The sequence below is a fragment of the Canis lupus genome, chromosome 5 (assembly GCF_048164855.1).
Source record: "Canis lupus baileyi chromosome 5, mCanLup2.hap1, whole genome shotgun sequence".
Lineage (NCBI taxonomy): Eukaryota > Metazoa > Chordata > Mammalia > Carnivora > Canidae > Canis > Canis lupus.
In genome coordinates, this window is record NC_132842.1 from 68,204,299 (window position 1) to 68,227,305 (window position 23,007).

General features: G+C 35.8%; 1 protein-coding gene and 1 non-coding gene across 4 annotated transcripts in view; one reads left to right on the forward strand and one right to left on the reverse strand.

Annotated features, from left to right (window-relative positions):
- Nucleotides 1–23,007, forward strand: part of ITFG1 (integrin alpha FG-GAP repeat containing 1) — a 291,511-nt gene that overhangs the window by 26,157 nt on the left and 242,347 nt on the right. For all 3 annotated transcript variants that reach the window (XM_072827271.1, XM_072827270.1, XM_072827269.1), the window contains exon 6: nucleotides 12,588–12,682. In XM_072827271.1, the coding sequence (XP_072683372.1) occupies nucleotides 12,588–12,682 (95 nt within the window). The remainder of the gene's footprint in view (nucleotides 1–12,587; nucleotides 12,683–23,007) is intronic.
- LOC140634579 (U6 spliceosomal RNA) lies at nucleotides 17,565–17,671 on the reverse strand. Its single transcript, XR_012032005.1, has one exon. It is a non-coding gene; the product is annotated as a U6 spliceosomal RNA (small nuclear RNA).

Below are 23,007 nucleotides of genomic sequence, written 5' to 3' on the forward strand. Positions count from 1 at the left end.
TCTTCTTTTTCCGCATCTTTGCCAACACCTGTTGTTTTTTGTGTTGTCGATTTTCGCCATTCTGACACGTAGGAGATGATATCTTATTGTGGCTTTTATTTGTGTTTCCCTGCTGATGATCAGTGATGTGGAGCACCTTTTCCTTGTATCTGTTGGCCATCTGTATGTCTTTGGAAATATGTATATTCATGTCTTCTGGCCTTTTTTAATTATTCATTTTGGGGTGTGGAGTTGTATAACTTCTTTATATATTTTTGGATACTAACCCTTTATAGAATTGTCATTTGCAAGTATCGTCTCCCATTCAGTAGGTTGTCTTTCAGTTTTGCTGATTGTTTCCTTTGCTGGCAGAGGCTTTTTATTTTAATATAGTCCCAATAGCTTATTTTTGCTTTTGTTTCCCTTGCATCAAGAAACATCAAGAAAAATATTGCTATACCTGATGTCAAAGAAATTACTTCCTGTGCTTTCTTCTAAGATTTTTATGATTTCAGGTCTTACATTTAGGTCCCTAATCCAGTTTGAGTTTATTTTTGTGTAAGAAAGTGATCCAGTTTCATTCTTTTGCATGTTGTTGTCCAGTTTTCCCAACATCATTTGTTGAAGAAACTGTCTTTTCCCCATTGTATTTTCTTTCCTGTTTTGTTGAAGGTTAATTGACCATACAGTTGTGCACTCATTTCTATGTTTTCTATTCTGTTCTACTGATCTATGTGTCTGTTTTTGTGCCAGTAGCTACTATTTTGATCGCTACAGCTTTGTAATATAACTTGAAGTTCGGAATTGTGATGCTTCTAGCATTGTTTTTCTTTTCAAGGTTGCTTTGGCTAATTCATTGTCTTGTGTGTTTCCATCCAAATTTTAAGATTGTTCTACCTCTGTGAAAACTGTTGGTGTTTTGATAGGGATTGCATTAAATGTGTAGATTGCTTTGAGTAGTGTAGATATTTTAACAGTATTAGTGTTTCTGATTTCATGAGCATAGAATGTCTTTCCATTTCTTTGTGTTACCTTCAGTTTCTTTCATACATGTTTAACAGTCTTCAGAATATAGGTCTTTCACCTCTTTGGTACATTAGCTTTGTATCCTGCAACTTTACAATTGTGATGAGCCCTAGGTGATGTATGGAAGTGCTGTATCACTATATTGAATTTGTTTATCAGTTCTAGCAGTTTTTTGGTGGGGTTTTTCAGGTTTTCTATACATATATAGATAGTGTCATGTCATCCACAAATAGTGAACGTTTTACTTTTTCTTTGCTGATTTGGATGTCTTCTATTTCTTTTTGTTGTTTGATTGCTGTGGCTAGGATTTCCAGTACTATGTTGAATAAAAGTGATGAGAGTGGACATCCATGTGTTGTTCCTGACTACAGAGGAAAAGCTCTCAGTTTTTCTCTATTTAAGATGATAGTAGCTGTGGTTTTTCATATTAAGCCTTTATTATGTTGAGATATGTTCCCCGTAAACCTACCTTGTCCACAATTGTAATCATGAATGAATGTTGTGCTTTGTCAAATGCTCTTTCTACATCTATTGAAATAATCATATGGTTTTATCCTTTCTTTTATCGATATAATGTATCATGTTGATTGATTTTATAGATATTGAACCACACTTGCAACCCAAGAATAAATCTTACATGATCGGGGACGTGTGGGTGGCTCAGTGGTTGAGCGTCTGCCTTTGGCTCAGGGCGTGATCCCTGTCCTGGGATCGAGTCCCACATCGGGCTCCCTGTGAGGAGCCTGCTTTGCTTCTCCCTCTGTCTATGTCTCTGCCTTTCTCTCTCTGTCTCTCATGAATAAATTAAATCTTTTAAAAAAAAAATCTTATATGATCATGGTGAATGATTTCTTTCCATGTACTGTTGTACTCAGTTTGTATTTTATTGAGAATTTTGGCATCTATGTTCATCAGGAATTTTGGCCTCTAGTTATCTTTACTAGTGGTATCTTTTTTATTTTTTATTTATTTTTACTAGTGGTATCTTTATGGGGTTTTGGTATCAGGGTAATGCTGGGCTCATAGAATAAATTTTGAAGTTTTCTTTCCTGTTTATTTTTTTAATAGTTTGAGAAGAACAGGTATTACCTCTTTAAATGTCTGATAGATTTCATCTAAAGCCATCTGGTCCTAGACTTTTGTTTTTTGGGATTTGATTGAATTGAGTAGTGATTCCATTTCACTGCTTGTAATCTATCTGTTGAAATTTTCTATTTCTTCCTTATTTGGTTTTAGGAGGTTGTAGGTTTCTAGAAATTTATCCACTCCTTCTAGTATGTCCAATTTGTTGGTATATAATTATTCATTGGGATGCCTGGGTGGCTCAGCGGTTGAGTGTCTATGTTCTATTGTTTTTTTTAGTTTTTATTTTGTTTATTTCTGGTCTAATCTTTATTACATTCTTTCTGCTACTGGTTTGGGGTTTTGTTTGTTCTTTTCTGAGTTCCTTTAGGTGTAAGGTTAGGTTGTAGATTTTTCTTGCTCTTGAGGTAGGTCCATTTTGCTATAAACTTATTCTTAGAGAATCTTTGCTGTATCATGCAGATTTTGGAGCATTGTGTTTTCATTTTCATTTGTCTCTATGTATTTGGGGGGTGAGGGGAAGGAACAGAGGGAGAGGAGAGGGAGAATCTTAAGCAGGCTCCACACCCAGCATGGAGCCCAATACTGGGCTCAATCTCATAACCCTAAGATCATGACCTGAGCTGAAATCAACTCAAGTATTCTGCCTCCATGTATTTTTTTATTTTCTCTTTGATTTTTTGGTTGACCAATCCATTATTAGAAGCATGTTATTTAACCTTCATGTATTTGTGCTCTTTCCATATTTTTCTCTTGTGGTTGATTTCTGATTTCATAGTGTTGTGGTCAGAAAAGATCCATGGTATGACTTCTATCTTTTTCAATTTGTTAAGACTTGTTTTGTAACCTAATGTGTGATTTATTCTGGAAATGACCCATGTGCACTTGAAAACAAAATGTATTCTATTGTTTTAGGTTGGAATTTTTGAATATATCTAGTAAATCCATGTGGTCCAATGTGTCATTCAAAGCCACTGTTTCCTTGTTGATTTTCTCCTTGGGTGATCTGTCCATGATGTAAGTGGGATGTTAAAGTCCAATACTACTATTATATTACTATCACTTAGTCCCTTTATGTTTGTTATTAACTTTTTTATATACTTGGGTGCCCCTATGTCAGGTGCATAAATATTTACAATTACTATATTACCTTGTTGGATTGATTCTTTTATGATTATATGGTGTCTTTCTCTTGTTTCAGTCTTTGTTTTAAACTTTATTTTGTTTGCTGTAAGTATTGCTATCCTGGCTTTCTTTTTGCTTCCATATGCTTCATAAATGCTTCACCATCCCTTCACTTTCAGTTTGCATGAATCTTTAGGTCTTAAATCAGTCTCTTGTAGGCAGCAATGCACCTTGCATTTTATGCATTCTGTCACCCTATGTCTTTTGATTGGAACATTTAGTCCACTTATTTCCAAAGTAATTATTGATAGTTATGTACGTAGTTGCCATTTTATTACTTGTTTTAGTTGTTTGTTTGTAGTCCATTCTTCTCTTGCTCTCTTTTCTCATGGTTTGTTGTCATTCTTGAGTGATATATTTAGATTCCTTTCCCTTTATTTTTTTTTGTATCTGCTACTGGTTTTTGGTTTGCGGTTACCATTTGATTTGTATGTAACTTCTTCTGCTTAGAGTAGTCTATGTTAAGTTGATGATCACTTAAGTTTGAACCCTTTCTTTGCTACTCTCCTCCACCTCCCCAGATATATAGTGTTATACTTTACATCCTTTTATTTTGTGAATCCCTTGACTGATTTTTACAATATACTTATTTTTCTGCTCTCAGGCTTCCTACTTTTCATGCTATTCTTATGTTCTGCCATTTTCACACAGAGTCTCCTTTAAGATTTATTATGGGACTTCTTTAGTGGTCATGAATTCCTTTAACTTTTATTTGTCTCAGAACTCTTTATATTCTCTTTATATTCTCCTTCTATTCTAAATGATAGCCTTGCTGAATATTCTTTCATTCAGCACTTTGACTATATCATGCCACTCAATCTGGCCTCCAGAGTTCCTGTTGAAAATCAGCTGATAGCCTTTTGGGGTTTCCTTTGTTTGTAACTGTTTTCTCTTTCTGCTTTTAAAATTCTCCCTCTGTCACTACTTTTTGCCATTTTAATATTATGTATCTTGATGTGGACCTCCTTGGGTTGATTTTGTTGGGAGATCTCTGCCATCTCCTAGGTCTGGATATGTTTCCTTCCTTATGTTCAGGAAGTTTTCAGCTATTATTTATGAAAATAAAACTTCTGCCCTCTTTTCTTTCTCTTCTCCTTCTGAGATTGCTATAATGAAAATGTTAGTAAATTTGATGTTGTTGCTGAGTTCCAAAAGTCTATTCTCATTTTGTATTTTTTTCTTTCTCTCCTGTTCATCTTGATTCCTTTTCATTACTGGGTCCTCAAGTTGCTAATCCATTCTTCTGCTTCCTCTAGTCAACTATTGATTCCTTCTAGTATATATTTAATTTCAGTTGCTGATTCTTCATCTCTGATTGATTCCTGTGTATAATTTCTGTCTCATTGTTAAGGGTCTCACCAAAGTCCTCAACTCTTTCTCAAACCCAGTGAGTATCTTTATGATCATTAGTTTAAATTCACTATTGGGCATATTATTTATCTTTGTTTTGTTTTTGTCTCTTGCTGTGATTTGCCCTGGTCTTTCATTCAGGATATATTCCTCTGTCTCCTCATTCTAACTCTTTAGTCTGTTTCTGTGTACTAACAAAGTAGCTACATCTCCTGCGCTTGAAAATTATGGCTTTTTGAAGAAAAGGTCATGTAGTGCCCTGCAGTGCAGTGTTACCTGTTTACCAGAACCTGGCATTTAAGGACTATCTCCTATGTGTATTGCCTGTGCCCTACTTTTGTGGCTGAGCTGCTTTTGCCTTCAGTCCAGTCATCCTCAATGGCTCTCTTTGCCTGTTGTGGGCTTTATTTGGTCCCTGTCTCGCTAGTAGGCCAGTCTGAGGCCACATTGGGCTTGAGTTGAGACAGACCAGGTGTTTGTCAGAGATGCAGTAGCACCAAACTGCAGAGTACCCTGTGTCATCCTCTGAGAAGCTTTGATTGGTGGATGCAGTCTGTAGTCAGACCAGCTATCTGCTCCTAGCCCACTGCTGTGTCCATGGTCTGACTAGTGTATGTGGTTATCTTTCCCTCTCTTTGAGGCAGGAGTTACTTTGTGGTTGTTCTGGGACTTGTTGGGGCTGCTTGCATACTGCCAGGCTTTTGGCACTGTTTTGAATGTGCTCTAGCCAAGAGCATATTTGAGGCTGTGGATCCACATAGTTTGTCAAATCAGACCTGCAGTTTTTGCAAGGTTTGCAAACATGTCTTTGCAGGAGGGAAGCTGCAGTCACCATTACTAAGGCCAGCTGGTTTGGAGGGAATAGGTCCACAAAGTATGTGGGTTTCAGTGCACAGCGTTAGCAAGGTTTGTGTGGGTCCTCTGGGGGAAGGGTTTTGCTGGGGCAGGACTTGCAATATAAGCAAGTAAGCTTGGGAGTGTTGGCACTGCACTGCTTCCCGCAGATGGACATGTATGTATGCTGGGAGGCTGGCGTGGGGAGTACCACCTGCCAACCTCTTTGTTCCTAAAAAAGTCTCCCATGGAAGCCTTGCCCCTCCAGCACACGCTCTGAGAAGTATGACCCTGGCACTTTTCAAACTGCTGCTTCTATGCTGTATCTCTTCAAGCTGTTTATTGTGCTCTTTCAGGACAGTGACTCCATGTTCTCTCACCTTATGGTTCCTCCAGAGTGTGGAGCCCAGTGATTTTTAAAGTTTCAAGTTTTAAGTCCTGCCGGTTGTAAGAACTCCTGAAATTTGGTCCTTTTGGTTTTCAAAGCCCAATGTTAGGGGGATTTGTCTCCCTGTGAGGTTGCCTGTAGTGAGAGTCTGTTTCTCTCCCTATAGTATCCCTCCCTCCTGCCTGCTGGTCTGTTTAGCTCCCCACCTTTTAGCTCCCCACTTTGTCTTGCCCTTCCTATCCTCTTAGATGTGACCTGTTCTCTATATTTAGTTTGGGAATTGGTTCTCCCAATCTTTGGGTCTTTTTCCGGGTTATTTAATTACACTGTGAGTGTTATCTAGTTGTATATATAGGATGAGATGAGCTTAGGGGGTCCTCCTGTTCCCCCATCTTTTCCAGCAATCTTCTTGATGCAGTTTTTCTATGGAGAATAATGGGTAAAAATTCAACATGATATTTATATTCCACTGGATATACTTTTTAAAGAGTATTTTATTATAACATCTTAAGAATTCTGGTAGATTTGAAAATTACATATTTTGTAGCTGTTTAAACTGATGAAAATATTTAGATTACTACTTTTTTTTAGAAGTGAACTTAATGTGTTAAAGGATACATAGTTTTCAAAGATTCCTTTAGAGCCTATCTGAGCAAAAATGATTGAAGACCACTAGACTAAACTAGAGAGCTTGGAAAAGCATGCTATACCCATCTCCTGGTAATTGCTTTTATCTGTATATCTAAAATAATGATAATTCATGGTAGACTGATCACTGAAAAGTGGGTGGATTCGCAGTCATTTCAAAGTCATTTGAGTCAAAAAGTCATTTCAAAGAGCAGTTACCATAAGCAGCTAAAAGCTACAGGTGACATTAATTACATTGAAATTCATTCTTTGATAAATGCTATTCTTTGAGATTAAGGGTAATAGTGCCCACAAATTAGAACACCTTGATATAATTATGTTTCCTGTAGGGTGGGGTGGTGGGTAGCTAATAATTGTAATGTTCTACAGAAGTCAAGAAATGTCAATGAATATACTCGAAACGGCTCAGAACTGCCCATTTTTTCATCTCTGCTGTTTCTTCCTTTGTAATCAGAACAGTTTGTATTTGTGACCATGGTCTTCAAATGGAGTTGAGCATATATATGAGAAGATTATAGTTTATATGAATACAGTTGCTTATAAAGATGGTGTCTGTTGCTTCTTAGCAAAAAACTGATTTGTACAGAGAACAAAGGTAAAGGTAGAAGGAGAAATGAATTTTATTTTCAACTCTAAATTTTTAGACAATTGAATTTTAGTATACAACTGCATATACATTTAATTTTCAGCTATCTTAAAATGCATCACAAAACGAAAGAATAGCTCTTCCCTTCTCCCTGCCCCCATAAGCTAGTAAAGTATAAGGATTAACTTACACCTGCCTTTTAAGAGAGATATTAACTGCCTTTTAAGAGATATTATTGTAAATTAACAGAGTATAGGTAACAAATATAAAAGTTAAAATACTGTGAAGACCTTGAATATTGATTTGAAGTGTTCTGGAAGGGAATATTATAATTAATATTTTGTTAGGAGTTGCAAACTCGAATGTCTAGATGAACCCAAAAAGAAATCAAAATGAGTGAAGCAGTTTGGGAAGGTGGGGACATTGGCTGACCATAGGCAGTATAGCCCTTGTCTGGAAAGGGCCAGTTTGTTATCAGACCTGGTAATTTCAAGAGAAGCTGGAAATCAGATTTTTATGTAAAATCCGATTTTGTATTAAGTTTTACCAGTGAGGGGATCCCTGGGTGGCTCAGCGGTTTAGTGCCTGCCTTCGGCCCAGGGCTTGATCCAGGATCAAGTCCTACATCAGGCTCCCTGCATGGAGCCTGCTTCTCTCTCTGCCTGTGTCTCTACCTCTCTGTGTGTGCGTATCTCTCATGAGTAAATAAATAAAATCTTTAATAAATAAATGAATTTTACCAGTGAATTCAAAGTATTAAAAAAAAAATCTTCATGCTGAATTTGGCCCATAGTCTGCTACTTTATCATTTTTGTTTTATTGCTCTTTTAAATTCTTTATTTGAAGTGTACATTTTTGTCTAGGAGTTAGTTGAAGTTTTCCAAAACTTATTTCAAAGCAAATCTATAAAAAATTCTTTAAGGAATAAGATCAATAATTTCTCAGGCAGTAATTAAGGACAACCACATAATTAACCTCATTGAGCTCAATTCTGTAGAAGCTTATATTTTTTAATTCACTTTTGACCTATAATTACAAATTTCTTGGGAACATTAGGAAGCTCTTCTGAAATGACTTTGGGTTAAACTTGTTGTAGAATCTCTCTAGCCTACATCTGATTATTTTGTTAGTAATTAAAAATAATTTAATGCTTAGAATTTAAAGAACCTATGAATAAATGGTCTAGCTTAAAAAGAAGTGAAGGGATCCCTGGGTGGCGCAGCAGTTTGGCGCCTGCCTTTGGCCCAGGGCACAATCCTGGAGACCCGGGATCGAGTCCCACGTCGGGCTCCCAGTGCATGGAGCCTGCTTCTCCCTCTGCCTGTGTCTCTGCCTCTCTCTCTCTCTGTGTGACTATCATAAAAAAGAAAAAAAAGAAAGAAAAAAGAAGTGAACCAGCCATTTTTAAATTGGACTTGATTGAAATTATTATAGGCATTTCTAACCTTGTGTAGTATGAAAGAATAACATGACATGAATGCTTGGCATTGAATTACCTTACACTAAATGCTGAATACAATTTCTCACTTTTATATCTTACTGCCATAACCTTATATTATGGAATTTTGATTAAAGTAATAAAATCAGGTTATTCGAGCATTTGCTTAATTTTGTTTTTACGGTCTTATTTTGGCAACAGATGAGGCCTATTGTATGCTAAAAAGTATGCATAAGGATTTTGGGAAGAAGTTAATGTTTGTAGAACATGGACCCCTGGTGGAGGGAAAATCCTCCTGCTGAATGCTTATTCTTTTTCCCAAGATTCACCTGCCTAGAGCATATTAGTCATTTGTTTCTCTCTGCTTTCCCGATACATCAAAACCAAGTCCAAATAAATCTTGTTTGCTACCCAGTCACTTAGATGCTATATTGATAATTCAGTTGGACTTATTAATTAACCTTAAAGTTCTCTTTGGAGATGGCATACCTAGGCTTCCATATTTCACTCGACCATACATAGTATTGCGGGGAAAAACATTGCATGTTCTCACTAGAGGTAGAGAAGAATAGGAAATGCTACTTGATACTATGACATAATCCAGCAAATATTTGCTGACTATAGACCATGATTCATTTCAGCCACTATTTGGGAGCCATGTCCTGGTTAGGCAATGTAAATAGATAAATACATGAATCGGGGTATCCAGAGGAGCTTACAGCTCTTTTTTTTTTCTCCAGGAAGTGGAGGTGGAGGAGGAGGACGAGGAAGAGAGAGAGAGAGAGAAAGAGAAAGAGAGAGAGAGAGAATGGGAGGAAGGGCAGATGGAGAAGCAGAAAGAGAATCCCACAACCCTGAGATCATGACCAGACTCAATATCAAGAGTCAGATGGTAAATCTATTAAGCCACCCAGAAGCCCCTCAGAGGAGCTTACATCTTAAAAACTGCTATTAGTAGAGAAAAGTATACTCAGATACCAGTAAGAAATGCAAAGCAGGGCCTTGATAAATGAGAATGACTTTGACACTGGAGTGTATTCTGATGAGGAATTGAGAAATTATTTTATTTAGGCTTGCTCTTTCTTCTATAGTTCATAATAGTTTACCAGAGTGACCTTCTTGGTTTTGATAATTGTACTATGGTTATATTAGATGTTCACATTAGAGGAAACTGAATGAGGCATATATGGTTGTTTTTTATAATGAAATAAAATTATATATAATTAACCATATAAAGTGTACAATTTAATGATATTTCATATATTCACAATGTTTTACAACCATCATGTACTTCAAGTAGCTTTTCATCATTCCTAAAGGGAACCCTGTACCTATTAAACAATCATTTTCCCTTTACCCCTACTCCCAGTCCTTGGCAACCACTAATCTGCTTTCTCTCTCTGTGGATTTTTCTATTGCTTATATTTCATCGAAATGAAATCATAGAGGATATGACCTTTAGTGTCTGGCTTCTTTCTTATAGCACAATGTTTTTTGGGGGTTTTTTAAATATTTTATTTATTTATTCACGAGAGAGAGGGAGAGAGAGAGGCAGAGACACAGGCAGAGGGAGAAGCAGGCTCCACGCGGGGAGTCCGACACCGGACTCCATCCTGGGTCTCCGGGATAACTCCCTGGGCTGAAGGCGACGCTAAACTGCCAGCCACCCAGGTTGCCCAGCACAATGTTTTAGTGTTCATCCATGTTACACCATGTATCAGTAATTTAGGTGGGTTTTTTTTTAGCTGTATAATATTTTTATTTTATGAATGGCATTTTGTTATTACATTCATCTGTTGGTGTACATTTGGGTCATTTCCAGTTTTGGGCTGTTGTGAGTAGTGCTGCTAAGAGTATTCATGTACAATTATTTGTTTGAATATGTGTTTTCAGTTGTTATGGGTATATACCTAAGTATAGAAATGCAGAGTCATGTGGTAATTTTATGTTTAATTTTTTGAAGAATTGCCAAACCGTTTTCTACAACCAGTGTACCATTTTATATTCCTACCAGCAGTGTACAAGATTTCCTATTTCTTTACCTCCTCCCCAACACTTACTATTTTTTGGCTTTTGATTTTTGCCATCCTAGTGGTTGTGAAATAGTTTCTCATCATGGTCTTCTATTACAATTCCTTCATGACTAAAAATAAATAAAAATAAAAATTCCTTTATGACTAAAATGTGACCATCTTTTGATGTGCTTAGTAGCCATTTGTGATATTCTTAGGAGAAATATCTAGTCCTTTGCCCATTTTTAAATCAGATTGTTTTTATTGTTGAGTTATAAAAGTTTTGTATGTAGTCTAGATACTAGGCCTTTATCAGAGATATTTGCAAGTATTTTCTTCCCATTCTATGGAATTGTCTTTTTACTTCCTTGATAGTATCCTGTAATGTACAAGTTTCTAATTTTAATGAACCTAATTCATCTATTTTTTTCTTTTGTTGCTTGTTCTTTTGGTGTTATACCTGAAAATCCATTTCTAAATCCAAAGTCATGAAGATTTTCCCATATGTTTTCATTCAAAAGATTTATAGTTTTAACCCTTTGATCCATTTTTAGTTACTTTTTGATATATGGTCTGAGGTAAGGGTCTAAATTTATTCTTTTCCTTAGCTCAAAATGTTGGAATTAATATTCATAAGAGATAATCATCATCATTCTTTATTGTCTTGGAAACAACATCTATGATAATATTAAATCATTAAATCATTTTTTCTTAAAAAAAAGAATCAAAGACAAATATGAGAGCTAAAACTAAAAAATTCTCAGGAGAAAGCATAGGAGTAAATCTAGATGAACTTGGATTTTGAAATGGATTCTTAGATATGACAGCATAAGAATAATCAACAAAAAAAATAGGTGAGCAGGATTCATGGAAATTAAAAACTACATCACAGGACACTATCAAGGAAGTGAAAAGACACTATTTAGAATGTGATAACTGGGCAGCCCAGCTGGCTCAGCGGTTTAGTGCCACCTTCAGCCCGGGGCCTGACCCTGGAGACCTGGGATCGAGTCCCACATCGGGCTCCCTGCATGGAGACTGCTTCTCTCTCTGCCTGTGTCTCTGCCTCTCTCTCTCTTTCTGTGTCTCTCACGAATAAATAAAGTAAATAAAATCTTAAGAATGTGAGAACTTTTGCAACTTAAAAGTAAAACACTATATTTAATAGTCTAACTTAAAAATAGGCAAAGGATTTGAGTAGACATTTCTCCAAAGATGTACAAATGGCCAGTAAACACATAAAAATATGTTCAACATCATTAGCCATCAGGAAAATACAAGTCTAACCGCGCAATAATAAAACAAAGGGGCAATAAATAAGTTTTGATTTAAAAATGGAGCTGGAACCCTCTGACGTTGCTAGTTAAGAACATAAATGCTAAATCCACTTTGGAATGTAATTTGACAGTTCCTCAGAAAGTTAAACGTACAGTTACCACGTGACCCAGCAATTCTTAAATATATACCCAAAAGAATTGAAAACATGTCCACATAAAAACTTGCACATGAATATTCATAGTACCATTATTTATAATAGCCAAGAGTGAAAACAAGCCAAATGTCTATCAACAGATAAATGAATAAACAAAAATACAAATATACAGTGAAATATCATTCAGCCATTCATTAAAAGGACTGAAGTATTGACATATGCTACATGAATCAACCTAAAATTATTATTCTATATGGAAGAACCAGATTCCATTTATAAGTAATGTCCAGAATAGGGAAAATCATAGTTATAAAAAGCAAATTAGTATTTGCTAAGGGCTATAGGGAGGGGAGAAGAGAAGTAACTAATGGATACAGGGTTTCTTTTTGAGGTAAAGAAAATTTTTTCCAAGTCCGTAATGGTGTTGTTTACAAACTGTGACTATACTAAAACCATTAAATTATATACTCTAATAAAAGAGTGAATTTTATGGTATGAGAAATATCTCAACAAAAATCAATAAATTTTTAAAATATCTTACAGGCAGGGATTTTTCTGTTTGAAAACAATGCTTATTTGATATTTCCCTTAAGAAAATTATTTTTTTTTTAATTTTTATTTTTTAGGAATTTATCATGGCATCCTGCATTGACCACTAAAAGTAAAATGCGAATTCCACATTCTCACGCATTTATTGATCTCACTGCAGATTTTACAGCAGGTAAGTTGCACATAAATGTAAAATATTTCTTTCAAACTGCCAAAGAATTATAAGGTTTTACTTATTCTTATATTAGTAATTATTCTTACTGAGTTGAATGTTAAAACCAAAATTTTAAAAGGTTATAAGGAAGTCAGTGATATTAGATAGATATTAAAAATACTGGATATTGGGGCACCTGAGTAGCTCAGCTGGTTAACTATCTTCAACTCAGGTCATGATCCCAGGGTCCTGGAATAGAGCCCAAACTCTGGCTCCCTGCTTAGCAGGGAGCCTACTTCTCTCTCTACACTCACCCCTGTTCATGCTCACTCTCTTTCTCTCAACTAATTAAATATTTTTTTACAAAAAGTACTGGATGTAATAAATAAACCTTTAGTTGTTGCTTTTGTTGTTTGTTAACCACATCAGCATTTGTATTCTCCACTTAACGTGAACTTAGATAATTGAGACACCTGTTGCCTGATGTTTCTTTCCCTTTTCGTTTAAAAATTATTGCGACTAATAAATGCTGTAAATTTAATTATAAGAAAAATACTTAGCTTATAATTTAAAATTTTCAAAGACTTTTTACAACTTTTTATAATGAAAAATCCTAAACATAGAAAAGTAGAATAGGATGATATAAGCACTTTTAAATTATCAGTTAGCTTCAACAATGATCAGTATATGGTCAATCTTATTTCATTGGTACAACCATTCACAATCCCTCCTGCCCCAAATAATTTGAAATCCCAAACATTGTATCATTTAATTTGTAAATATTTCTCTAAGATTTGATTGATTGATTGATTGATTGATTTATGAGAGACACACACAGAGAGAGGCAAAGACATAGGCAGAGAGAAAAGCAGGCTCCCTGCAGGGAGCCCAATGTGGGACTCGATCCCAGGACCCCAGGATCACACGCTGAGCCAAAGGCAGATAGATGCTTAACCACTGAGCCACCCAGAGGCCCCCATTTGTCAATATTTTAATCTATATTTCTAAATGATAAGGACTTTTTTTATTTTTAACAACCATAAGATCATTTTGATATCTAAAAAAAAATTTAACAATGGTTTTTTAATATCATCAAATATTTATTCACTATTGAAAATGCCCCAGTTATGTCCTAAGTATTTTTATCAAATCAGGAGCTAAATGGAGTACATACATGTATTAAGAAAACATTATCTATATTATAAAATGTTTCAAACTGTGTTTTGCCAATTCTGTCTCCACAGTCTTAGCATGTGACTCTATACCCTGTATTTCTTCCTAACCAGTAGTTAAATTTGAAGCCTTGATCAGAATAAGACTTTGAGGGGTTTTTGGTCAAGAATACCTCCTAGATACTGCTATCTGTTTATAAACTACAGTTGAGAGAGCCAGGTTAAGTGCTGGATGTTTGCTTCCTCCTATGTTTTTTTCCAGTTATTTTTAATGTGGTCAAATACTCATAAAAGTTGCCATCTTAACCATTTTTAAGTATATAGTACAGTTGTATTAAAGGCACTCATAATGTTGTCCCACCGTGTAACTCTTTCATTTTATAAACCTGAAACTGTGCACCCATTAAACAGTATCTCCTCATTCCCTTTCTCCAGCCTCTAGCAACTTCTATTCTATGTTCCGGCTCTGATTTTGACTACTTTAAGTACTTCAAATAAACAACATCCTGACAGTATTTGTTATTTTGTGACTGACTTCACTTAGCATAATGTCCTCAAGGTTCACACATATTACATATATCAATCTCTCTTCCTCTTTTTTTTTTTTTTTTAAGATTTTATTTATTTATTCATGAAAGATAGATACAGAGAGAAAGGCAGAGACACAGGCAGAGAGAAACAGGCTCCATGGCAGGGAGCCCAATGTGGAGTTGATCCCAAGTCTCCAGGATCACACCCTGGGCCAAAGGCAGGTGCCAAACCGCTGAGCCACCCAGGCATCCTCCTTCCTCTTTTAAGCTAAATAATACTTCATTGTACATATCCCACATTTTGCTTATCCATTCATCTGTTCATGAACATTTAGTTTACTTTTGTTTTTTAGCTGTTGTGAATAATATTGCTATGAACATGGATGCACAAACATCTCAGAAATCCTGCTTTCAATTGCCTTGGAAGTGGGATTTCTGGATCATATGGTAATTCTTTTATATGTATGTTAAGGAACCGCCATCACGGCAGCTACACCATTTTCTATTCCCACCAACAGTTCACAAGGGTTCCAATTTCTCCACATACTTGGCAACATTTGTTATTTTCTGTTTTTGGTTTGTTTGGTTTTTTCATAGTAGTCCGCCTAATGTGTGTAAGGTGGTATCTCATTGTAGTTTTGATTTGCATTTCCCTAATGATTAATAATGTTGAACATCTTGGGGCACCTGAGTATGTCAGGCGGTTAAGCATCTGACTTTTGGTCTTAGAGTCCTGGGATAGAACCTTGCATCGGGCTCCCCGCTCAGCAGGGAGTCTGCTCAAGGATTCTCTCTCTCTCAAATGAATCTTAAAGAAAAGAAATAACGTCAAACATCTTTTTGTGTGGTTTTTGGCCATTTGCATATTTCCTTAGTAAGAATGCTTATTCAAGTCTTTGCCCATTTTTTAATTGGATTTTTTTTTTTTTTTGGTGTTGTTGAGTTTGAGTTATTCTCTATCCAGAATATTACTTCCTCATCAGTTATATGATTTGAAAATATTTTCTCTCACTTTGGGGATGCTTTTTTGCTCTGTTGATAGTGTTTTTGGATGCAGCGATGTTTTTAATTTTCATTAAGTCCATTTTGTCTGTTGTTTCTTTGTTACCTATGCCTTTGGTGTCTATCCAAGAAATCATTGCCAAGTCCAGTATTGTGAAGCTTTTGCCCCATATTTTCTCATAAGAGTTTTATACTTTTATCCCTTACTTCTGGACTTTAATCTATTTTGTGTTAACTTCTGTATACAGTGTTACATAAGAGTCCAGCCTCATTCTTTTGCATGGACCAATTTTCCCAGCACCATTTGTTGAAAAGACTTATCATTTCCGCAGTAAATAGTCTTGGCACCCTTGTCAAAAGTCATTTGACAGTATATAGGAGGATTTATTTCTGGGCTCTTTATCTGTTCTACTGACCTATACATTTGCCTTTATGCTAATACCACACTGTTTTGATTATGATAGCTCTTCAGTAAATTTTGAAATCAGAAAGTGTGAATTCTTCAACTTTGTTCTTTTTCAAAATTGTTTTGGCTATTTGAGGTCCTTTGAGATTCCATGAATTTAAGGATGGATTTTTCTGTTTCTTCCAAAAATGTTGGGGTTTTGATAAGGATTTTCCTGAATCTGTAGATCATTTTGGGTGATACTGACATCATAACAATATTGTCTGGCAATAGAACATGAAACATGTTTCCATTTATTTAAATGTTTTAATGATTTAATGATTTATTTCAACAGTGTTTATAGTTCTCACTATACAAATCATTCACCTCCTTGGTTAATTCCTATTTTAATTCTTTTGATTCTGTTGTTAATAAAGTTGTTTTCTTAAGTTCCTTTTTAGATTTTTCATTGTTAGTGTGTAGAAATGCACCCAATTTTTGTGTGTTAATTTTGCATCCTGCTATTTTGCTGACTTCACTTACTAGTTCTGACACTTTTTTGTGGAATCTTTAGGGTTGTCTACAAATTAATTCATATTGTCTATAAGCAGAGATTATTTTGCTTCCCTCTTTTCTAATTGTTTACTTTGTATTTCTTTTTCCTCTTCATTCCATTTTTACCAGTAAAGAGATTCTCTTTGGGTAATCTTTCTAAAGTTAACTTAAAATACATGGGGAAATATTAAAAGTTATCATTGTTAGTGTTATGTTTTTCAAAACCTTATTTCTGCCTTTAAAATCATTTCAGCAAGGGCAGCCCAGTGGCTCAGCAGTTTAGCACCACCTTCAGCCCAGGGCATAATCCTGGAGACCCGGGATCAAGTCCCACATTAGGCTCCCTGCATAGAGCCTGCTTCTCCCTCTGCCTGTGTCTCTGCCCCACCCCCCATGTCTTTCATGAATAAATAAATAAAATCTTTTTTAAAAAAAATTAAATAAAATAATTTCAGCAAAGTTATTGAATACTTGCTGCATGCAAAGCCCTCTGCTCTTTTGTTATGTGAAATACAAAGATGACAAAAAATATTTGCAGGTCATCAAAGAGCATTTAGTGTAGAAGAGGCTTACAAGTCTAGCTATGTTATGTAGCAGAATAAAATAAGCATATATTAATTACAAACTGCTTTACAATAACAACAGAGGTAGTAGGAAGAGAGATAGCCCTGCTGTTCTTGGGACTGGAGACCTGATGCAATTGAGCTAAGAATTGGCCAAATGAAAAAGTGAGTTATATGTTTCTCATTATCCATCATATGCTCTATGCTCATTCTTTAGAAAATCTAAAGCTTTTCTGAATGATTAGTTCTAGAAGAAATTCTTGTCATAGATGGAACTTCTATGAGAAAAAGATATGTAATGTAGTAATTGAGTTGGCCATAGCATATTTTTTTAAACATTATTAGATTTTTTTTTTTTTGTAATTACCAAAACTGTGGCTTTTAATGACTTTTATCCATTGTATGGTAACTAATCCTTTTTTTTTCTTCTTTTTTTTTTTTTTGACATCTTCTAATAAGACCTTTTTAATTTCTTGTACTTCTTGGCTAAGTCTTATAGAACTGTGGCCTCCTTTGAAACTTAAAAATGAAGGGAAAAATTAAAAAGCCAACACTAAGTTCAAAAGATGAAGCAGGGGCAGCCAGAGTGGCTCAGCGGTTTAGCGCCTGCCCTTGGCCCAGGGTGTGATCCTGGAGACTCGGGATCAAGTCCCACGTCGGGCTCCCTGCATGGAGCCTGCTTCTCCCTCTGCCTGTGTCATGGAACGCTTCACGAATTTGCGTGTCATCCTTGCGCAGGGGCCATGCTAATCTTCTCTGTATCGTTCCAATTTTAGTATATGTGCTGCCGAAGCGAGCACTTTTTTCTTGAACAGTAGTTTCCAGTTTTTTGTTTTGTTTTTTTATCCTAACTAGACCTCTGGTACCTTATTTTGTGTATATCTCTCAAAAGTTCCTCAAAGACAGGTCCTGGAAGTAAAATACCTAGTTAAATAAGTATAAAGATTTTTAAGGTAAAACATTGCTACACTGCCCTCCAGAAAACAATGAAAGTGCTTATTTCTCCTACCTTTGCCAAAACTTGATATTACTTTTTAAAAATTTACTACTATTTTGATAGATGAAAAAAAAATATGATATGTCCATACCAAGAACCAGTTCTTGGATTGTTAGGAGAGGTGAAATGGTCCACATGTCCCAAGTCATTCACCTGTAAATATCTTCTTTCTCAATTGGACTTTCGATACAGGTTCTATTTTATAACAATACCTGGGTTCTAGTATATGTTTTTATTTTTGAAGACAGGTATCTTTTCCTTAGTTACCAAATGGGGTAAATTGATGATAAGATGGTTTTTCTTCTGTAGGAATAAAGGAATGCAACAGAGTCTACTCTAGGTGATGTGCAGTAATTTCTGCTGTGTATAGAAAGGTGGGCTAAGACACTAAGATTTTTTTCTTAAGGTGGATTATTGGAAAAAATGAGATGATTAGAAGAACATGTTAAGAAATACAGAATGTTTTGGGGGTAGTAAAGAACTGGAAAACTTGAAGACTATTTAGAAAATGGTAGCCCAAGTGAGTCAGTTGCCAGTGGTTGTAGAAGTCCCTTGGTTGATAGAATAACAGAATTTTAATCCAGAGTGGAGAATTTAGGAAGCACATTTGATATGGGAGAATTTGAGTTTAGACAAAAGGTATTTAAGGCCGAGGTGGGTGGGGGACACCTACATGCAAGCAACCATTGTCAGTTTTACCCTAGAACTTGAGAGCATGAGTGCAAGGTGAGAACTTTAATCTGGGTGTTCTACGTTGTCAAGGCTGTGGAAGCGGCAGAGCCCTGAAAAAGTGAGATTGCAGTGGTAAGAACAGAGGGCTATGAATTTGGTATCTGGGTTTTTTTTTGTTTTGTTTTGTTTTGTTTTGTTTTGTTTTTTTAAAGATTTAATTTATCTATTCATGAGCGACACTAGAGACAAAGAGACAGAAGCAGGGTCCCTCCAGGGAACCCAACACAAGATTTGATCTCAGGACCAACGGATAATGCCCTGAGCCAAAGGCTCAACCCCTTACCCACCCAGGCGCCCCTACATTTGGTTTTTGTTTGATCAGTTATTCATGTGTGTATTTATATATCTTAAAAATTATTTAAAGGTAACGTGATTATGATAAAAAAAAAAAAACTCAAACAATTCAAAAGTGTGTAAAGAGAGGCAACCACTATTTTCAGTTTCCTCCGTGCTCTTCCTGAATTGTTTTGCACAGATTCACACTTTCCTTTTTTACCGAAGTAAATTTTGTATGTAATTGTGAATCTCTCTTAATTCGTATATATTAACATACCAGCACATATAGATCTACCTTTTTTTTTTTTTAACGAATTAATGGGTCTTCCTTTATAGACAGATACTCTAATTTGACTAAATATCCATCTCTTGATGGACATTTGTATCCTTTTCCTTTTTGTTTGCAACAGTACTCCATTAAACCTTTTTGTTCATACATCTTTGTATTCATGTGCAAACATAGGAATATCTCATATTCCCAGCACTTTAATTAAGATTGTGTATGTGCTTTACTTTCCCTTAAATAGCTTTTATCTTAGAATATTTTAAATACTGAGGAGAACAAAGGATAAACTAGAATGAACACAGAAAACTTTTATTTTTGATTCTCATACATATTGCAGTTTCTATTCAGAGACTATACTGATTTGCACTCCCACAAAAAGTATATGAAAGTGCTCATTCTAGCCAATGTCGGATATTTTCTTTTATTTTCCTAAATGTGTATTATTAATTATGAATTATTTCAGGCATACAGAAAAAGTAAATATGGGCAGCCCATGTGGCTCAGCGGTGTAGCGCCGCCTTCAGCCCAGGGCATGATCCTGGAGACCCGGGATCAAGTCCCACATCCAGCTCCCTGATTGGAGCCTACTTCTCCCTCTACCTGTGTCTCTTCCTCTCTTTCTACCTGTGTCTTTCATGAATAAATAAATAAATAATATTTTTTAAAAAAGTAAATATAACATTTGTTATTTTAAATGTTCACATTTTTTGCTAATCTAACAGATACAAAATCACACCTTATTTTGATTTTCATTCCTTGAAATGTTATTAATGTTAAACAGCTTTTCATATAATTATTACCCATTTACAGTTCTTTAAAATTTATAAAAGTTATTCCTTTTCTGATATCTTTTTCTAATTCTTTATGTAAATTCAATTTAGTTATATACTGTATTATTAGTGAGGTAGAATTTAGCATACATGGATTGTATATAATGTCCTCCTAAATGCCCTTCACCTAATTACCCCCCCACCCACCTCACCTGAATTAACCCTCAGTTTGTTTTCTAGAGTTCAGCGTCTCTATGATTTCTCTCCCTTTGTGTTTTCGTCTTATTTTATTTTCCTTCCCTTCCCCTGTCTTCATCTGTATTTTTTAAGTTCTACATATGAATGAAATCATATAGTATTTGTCTTTCTCTGACTGACTTATTTCACTTAGCATAATATCCTCTAGTTCATCTACATAAAAAGATCTTCTGCCTTAAGGAAATTATTCTTACTTTGTGATACATGCTATATATATCTCCAGCTTGTTGTATAATTTCCTACTTTATATTTAGCATTTTTTGGACAATATAGAATTGTTAAATGTTTACGAATGAAATTTTTCTTTCATGGTTTTTAAGTTTTGTGTCATGCTTGGATAATACCATTTGTATGTAAGATTTTTTTAAACAAATTTTAAAAATATTTTTGGTGCTTTTATATTGCCTTTAAATCTTTGATTGAGTTGCATATTTTGTTGATATTTTTATTATATCTTTAGATTCACATCTTTCTGTATCTGTGGCCCCTGAAGATTCCTTCTTCAGCAACACAGGCTTCCTTGCTACTGAGGAATTAATTCCTGTACTTAACTGTTTATCCGTGTCCTCCCTTATAGAGCATATTCACTTTAAAAGGAATATCAGGGATCCTTGGGTGGCGCAGCGGTTTAGTGCCTGCCTTTGGCCCAGGGCGCGATCCTGGAGACCCAGGATCGAATCCCACGTCGGGCTCCCGGTGCATGAAGCCTGCTTCTCCCTCTGCCTGTGTCTCTGCCTCTCTCTCTCTCTCTCTCTCTCTCTCTCTCTGTGACTATCATAAGTAAATAAAAATTAAAAAAAAAATTATGACAGATTACAACATAGGTATACACAGTGAACAGCCTATTTATTTTCTAAAATCAAGGCCCTATGCCTTGGGTAGGTATGGGAGAAAGGGAATTTAAGCTTCTCAATTAAAATGATCTCTTTAGGATTTTAATTTGTTGGTTAAATTTTCAGTTTTTTTAGACCCTACCCCATTTTTCCTTCTAGCATGAATTACAACTGGGTGAGCCTAAGCATAGGCTCATAAGTCCTCAAAGAATTGGAAGGAGAGATCTTTGTATCTGCTTTGAGGTCCTTGTACCACCACACTGATGGCCCTTGTACACTAGATACCCTGCTGGCATTTGCTGCTGAAGTAGGCAGCTGGGGACCTACTGATCTTTTCTGACTCAATAAGAGCTTCGTAGTCTGCCCTGACTAACTTAATTCTACCTTGAATCTCGCTGTTTTAATGGATTCCTCTGAAGCTCCACCTCTTTTATTCAGCCCTCTGACTGAACCTGTCCTCTACCATGGGATTCATTTGACTTGTACCATATTAGCCCATGCAGGTCCTTTGACCCTCAACTGACTACCTTTTTGATCTTAAGTCTTTCTCTACAAATGAAAGTCAAGGGAACTATGAGAATGCTAGGTTAGACATTCTGTGCTTTTATGTCACTAAGGATAAACTCCTGTGCATAGCTGTCATTTCACAAACCAGGCTTCTCCCTGAGTTCCAACAGGAAGCAGTGTGCAGTTCTGTACTCTGCTTTCCCTTCAGCTTCATCACTTTCTGTATTCTCAGTGTTTTCCTCCTCCAGGTTGAACCTTGACACTGAGGTCAGGAAAGGCAGTCAAAGAAACGGGCCTTGAATCTCCTCTTTCTCTAATCTCTGACTCCTCTTTGCCCCCAGCTGCCTTCTTGCTTCCTCACATTCAGACTTCAGTTTTTTTCTACCTGTGATTTAAATAAAATTTGTTCAGATCCCCAGGTTTTGCTTTTAATATGTAAATAGAATTACAGGGATTTAGGAATCTTTTTTCATTCTCAACAGATCCTGACTTTCGGTACTTTTTTCTGGCTGGAGACTCAAAAAATGCTATTTTGGAGATCAAAAGCTAAATAATTGACTCATTTTGTGATTCTGCTGTGGTAACCTTAATTTTCCCCTAGACCAAACAGTTCTTAAAGTGTGGTGTGGGTATCCCTGAGGATGGCAAAAACCCTTTGGGGGGTAGGGTCCTTGAGGTCAAAGTAATTTTTATAAAAACCATAAGACATTACTTGCCTTTTTCACCCTCATTCTCTCACATTCTTTTCACTGTCATTCTCTTTGCTCTCATTCTCTCAACTACACAGTGTAGTTTCCCAGAAACGTTAAAACATATAGTGTGTTCATTGCTCTGACACTTGTGTGTGTGTGCTTATGTATTCTTGTGTTTTTAAAATGTCTACTTTAATGGTGTGTGGCCAAATACCCAAGTTCAGTAAATGCTTGTTGAGTAAATCTCCAACATAAATTTGACAGAGACTGCCCTGGACTCTTGACCATATAAAATATGCTTTTCACATAATTGTAACTTTAGTAATCCTATTTTTTTTGTAATCCTATTTTTTAAATGCTAATTATTTTAATTAAGACTTCCTTCTAAAAAAAGTATCTGCTTTCACTTTTAATTTGATAGGTTATAGCAATATTATATCTATTATATGATAGATACAGCTCGCATAAACAAAAGCTCTCAGGGATCCTCAATAAGAGTGCGAAGAGATCCTGAAACCAAAAAGCTTGAGAACTGCTGCCCTAGGCAAATGGATGTCTCTGACTGACTGGGGTCACTGTACAAAGTAATGAAAAAGAGTCATGTAATATATTTATCAACCAAAGATAAGACCTTGGCTGTGAAAAGTCAGATAGATTATAACAGTCTCTCTAAGCAACCCTCCCCCCACCAACCACCACCTTGTTCCTGCCAAATAGTTGCCATGGTTCTGTCATCTAGCCCTGAAAGGGAACCAAATGAAGGAACTTAGAGGCTGGTCTTTTGG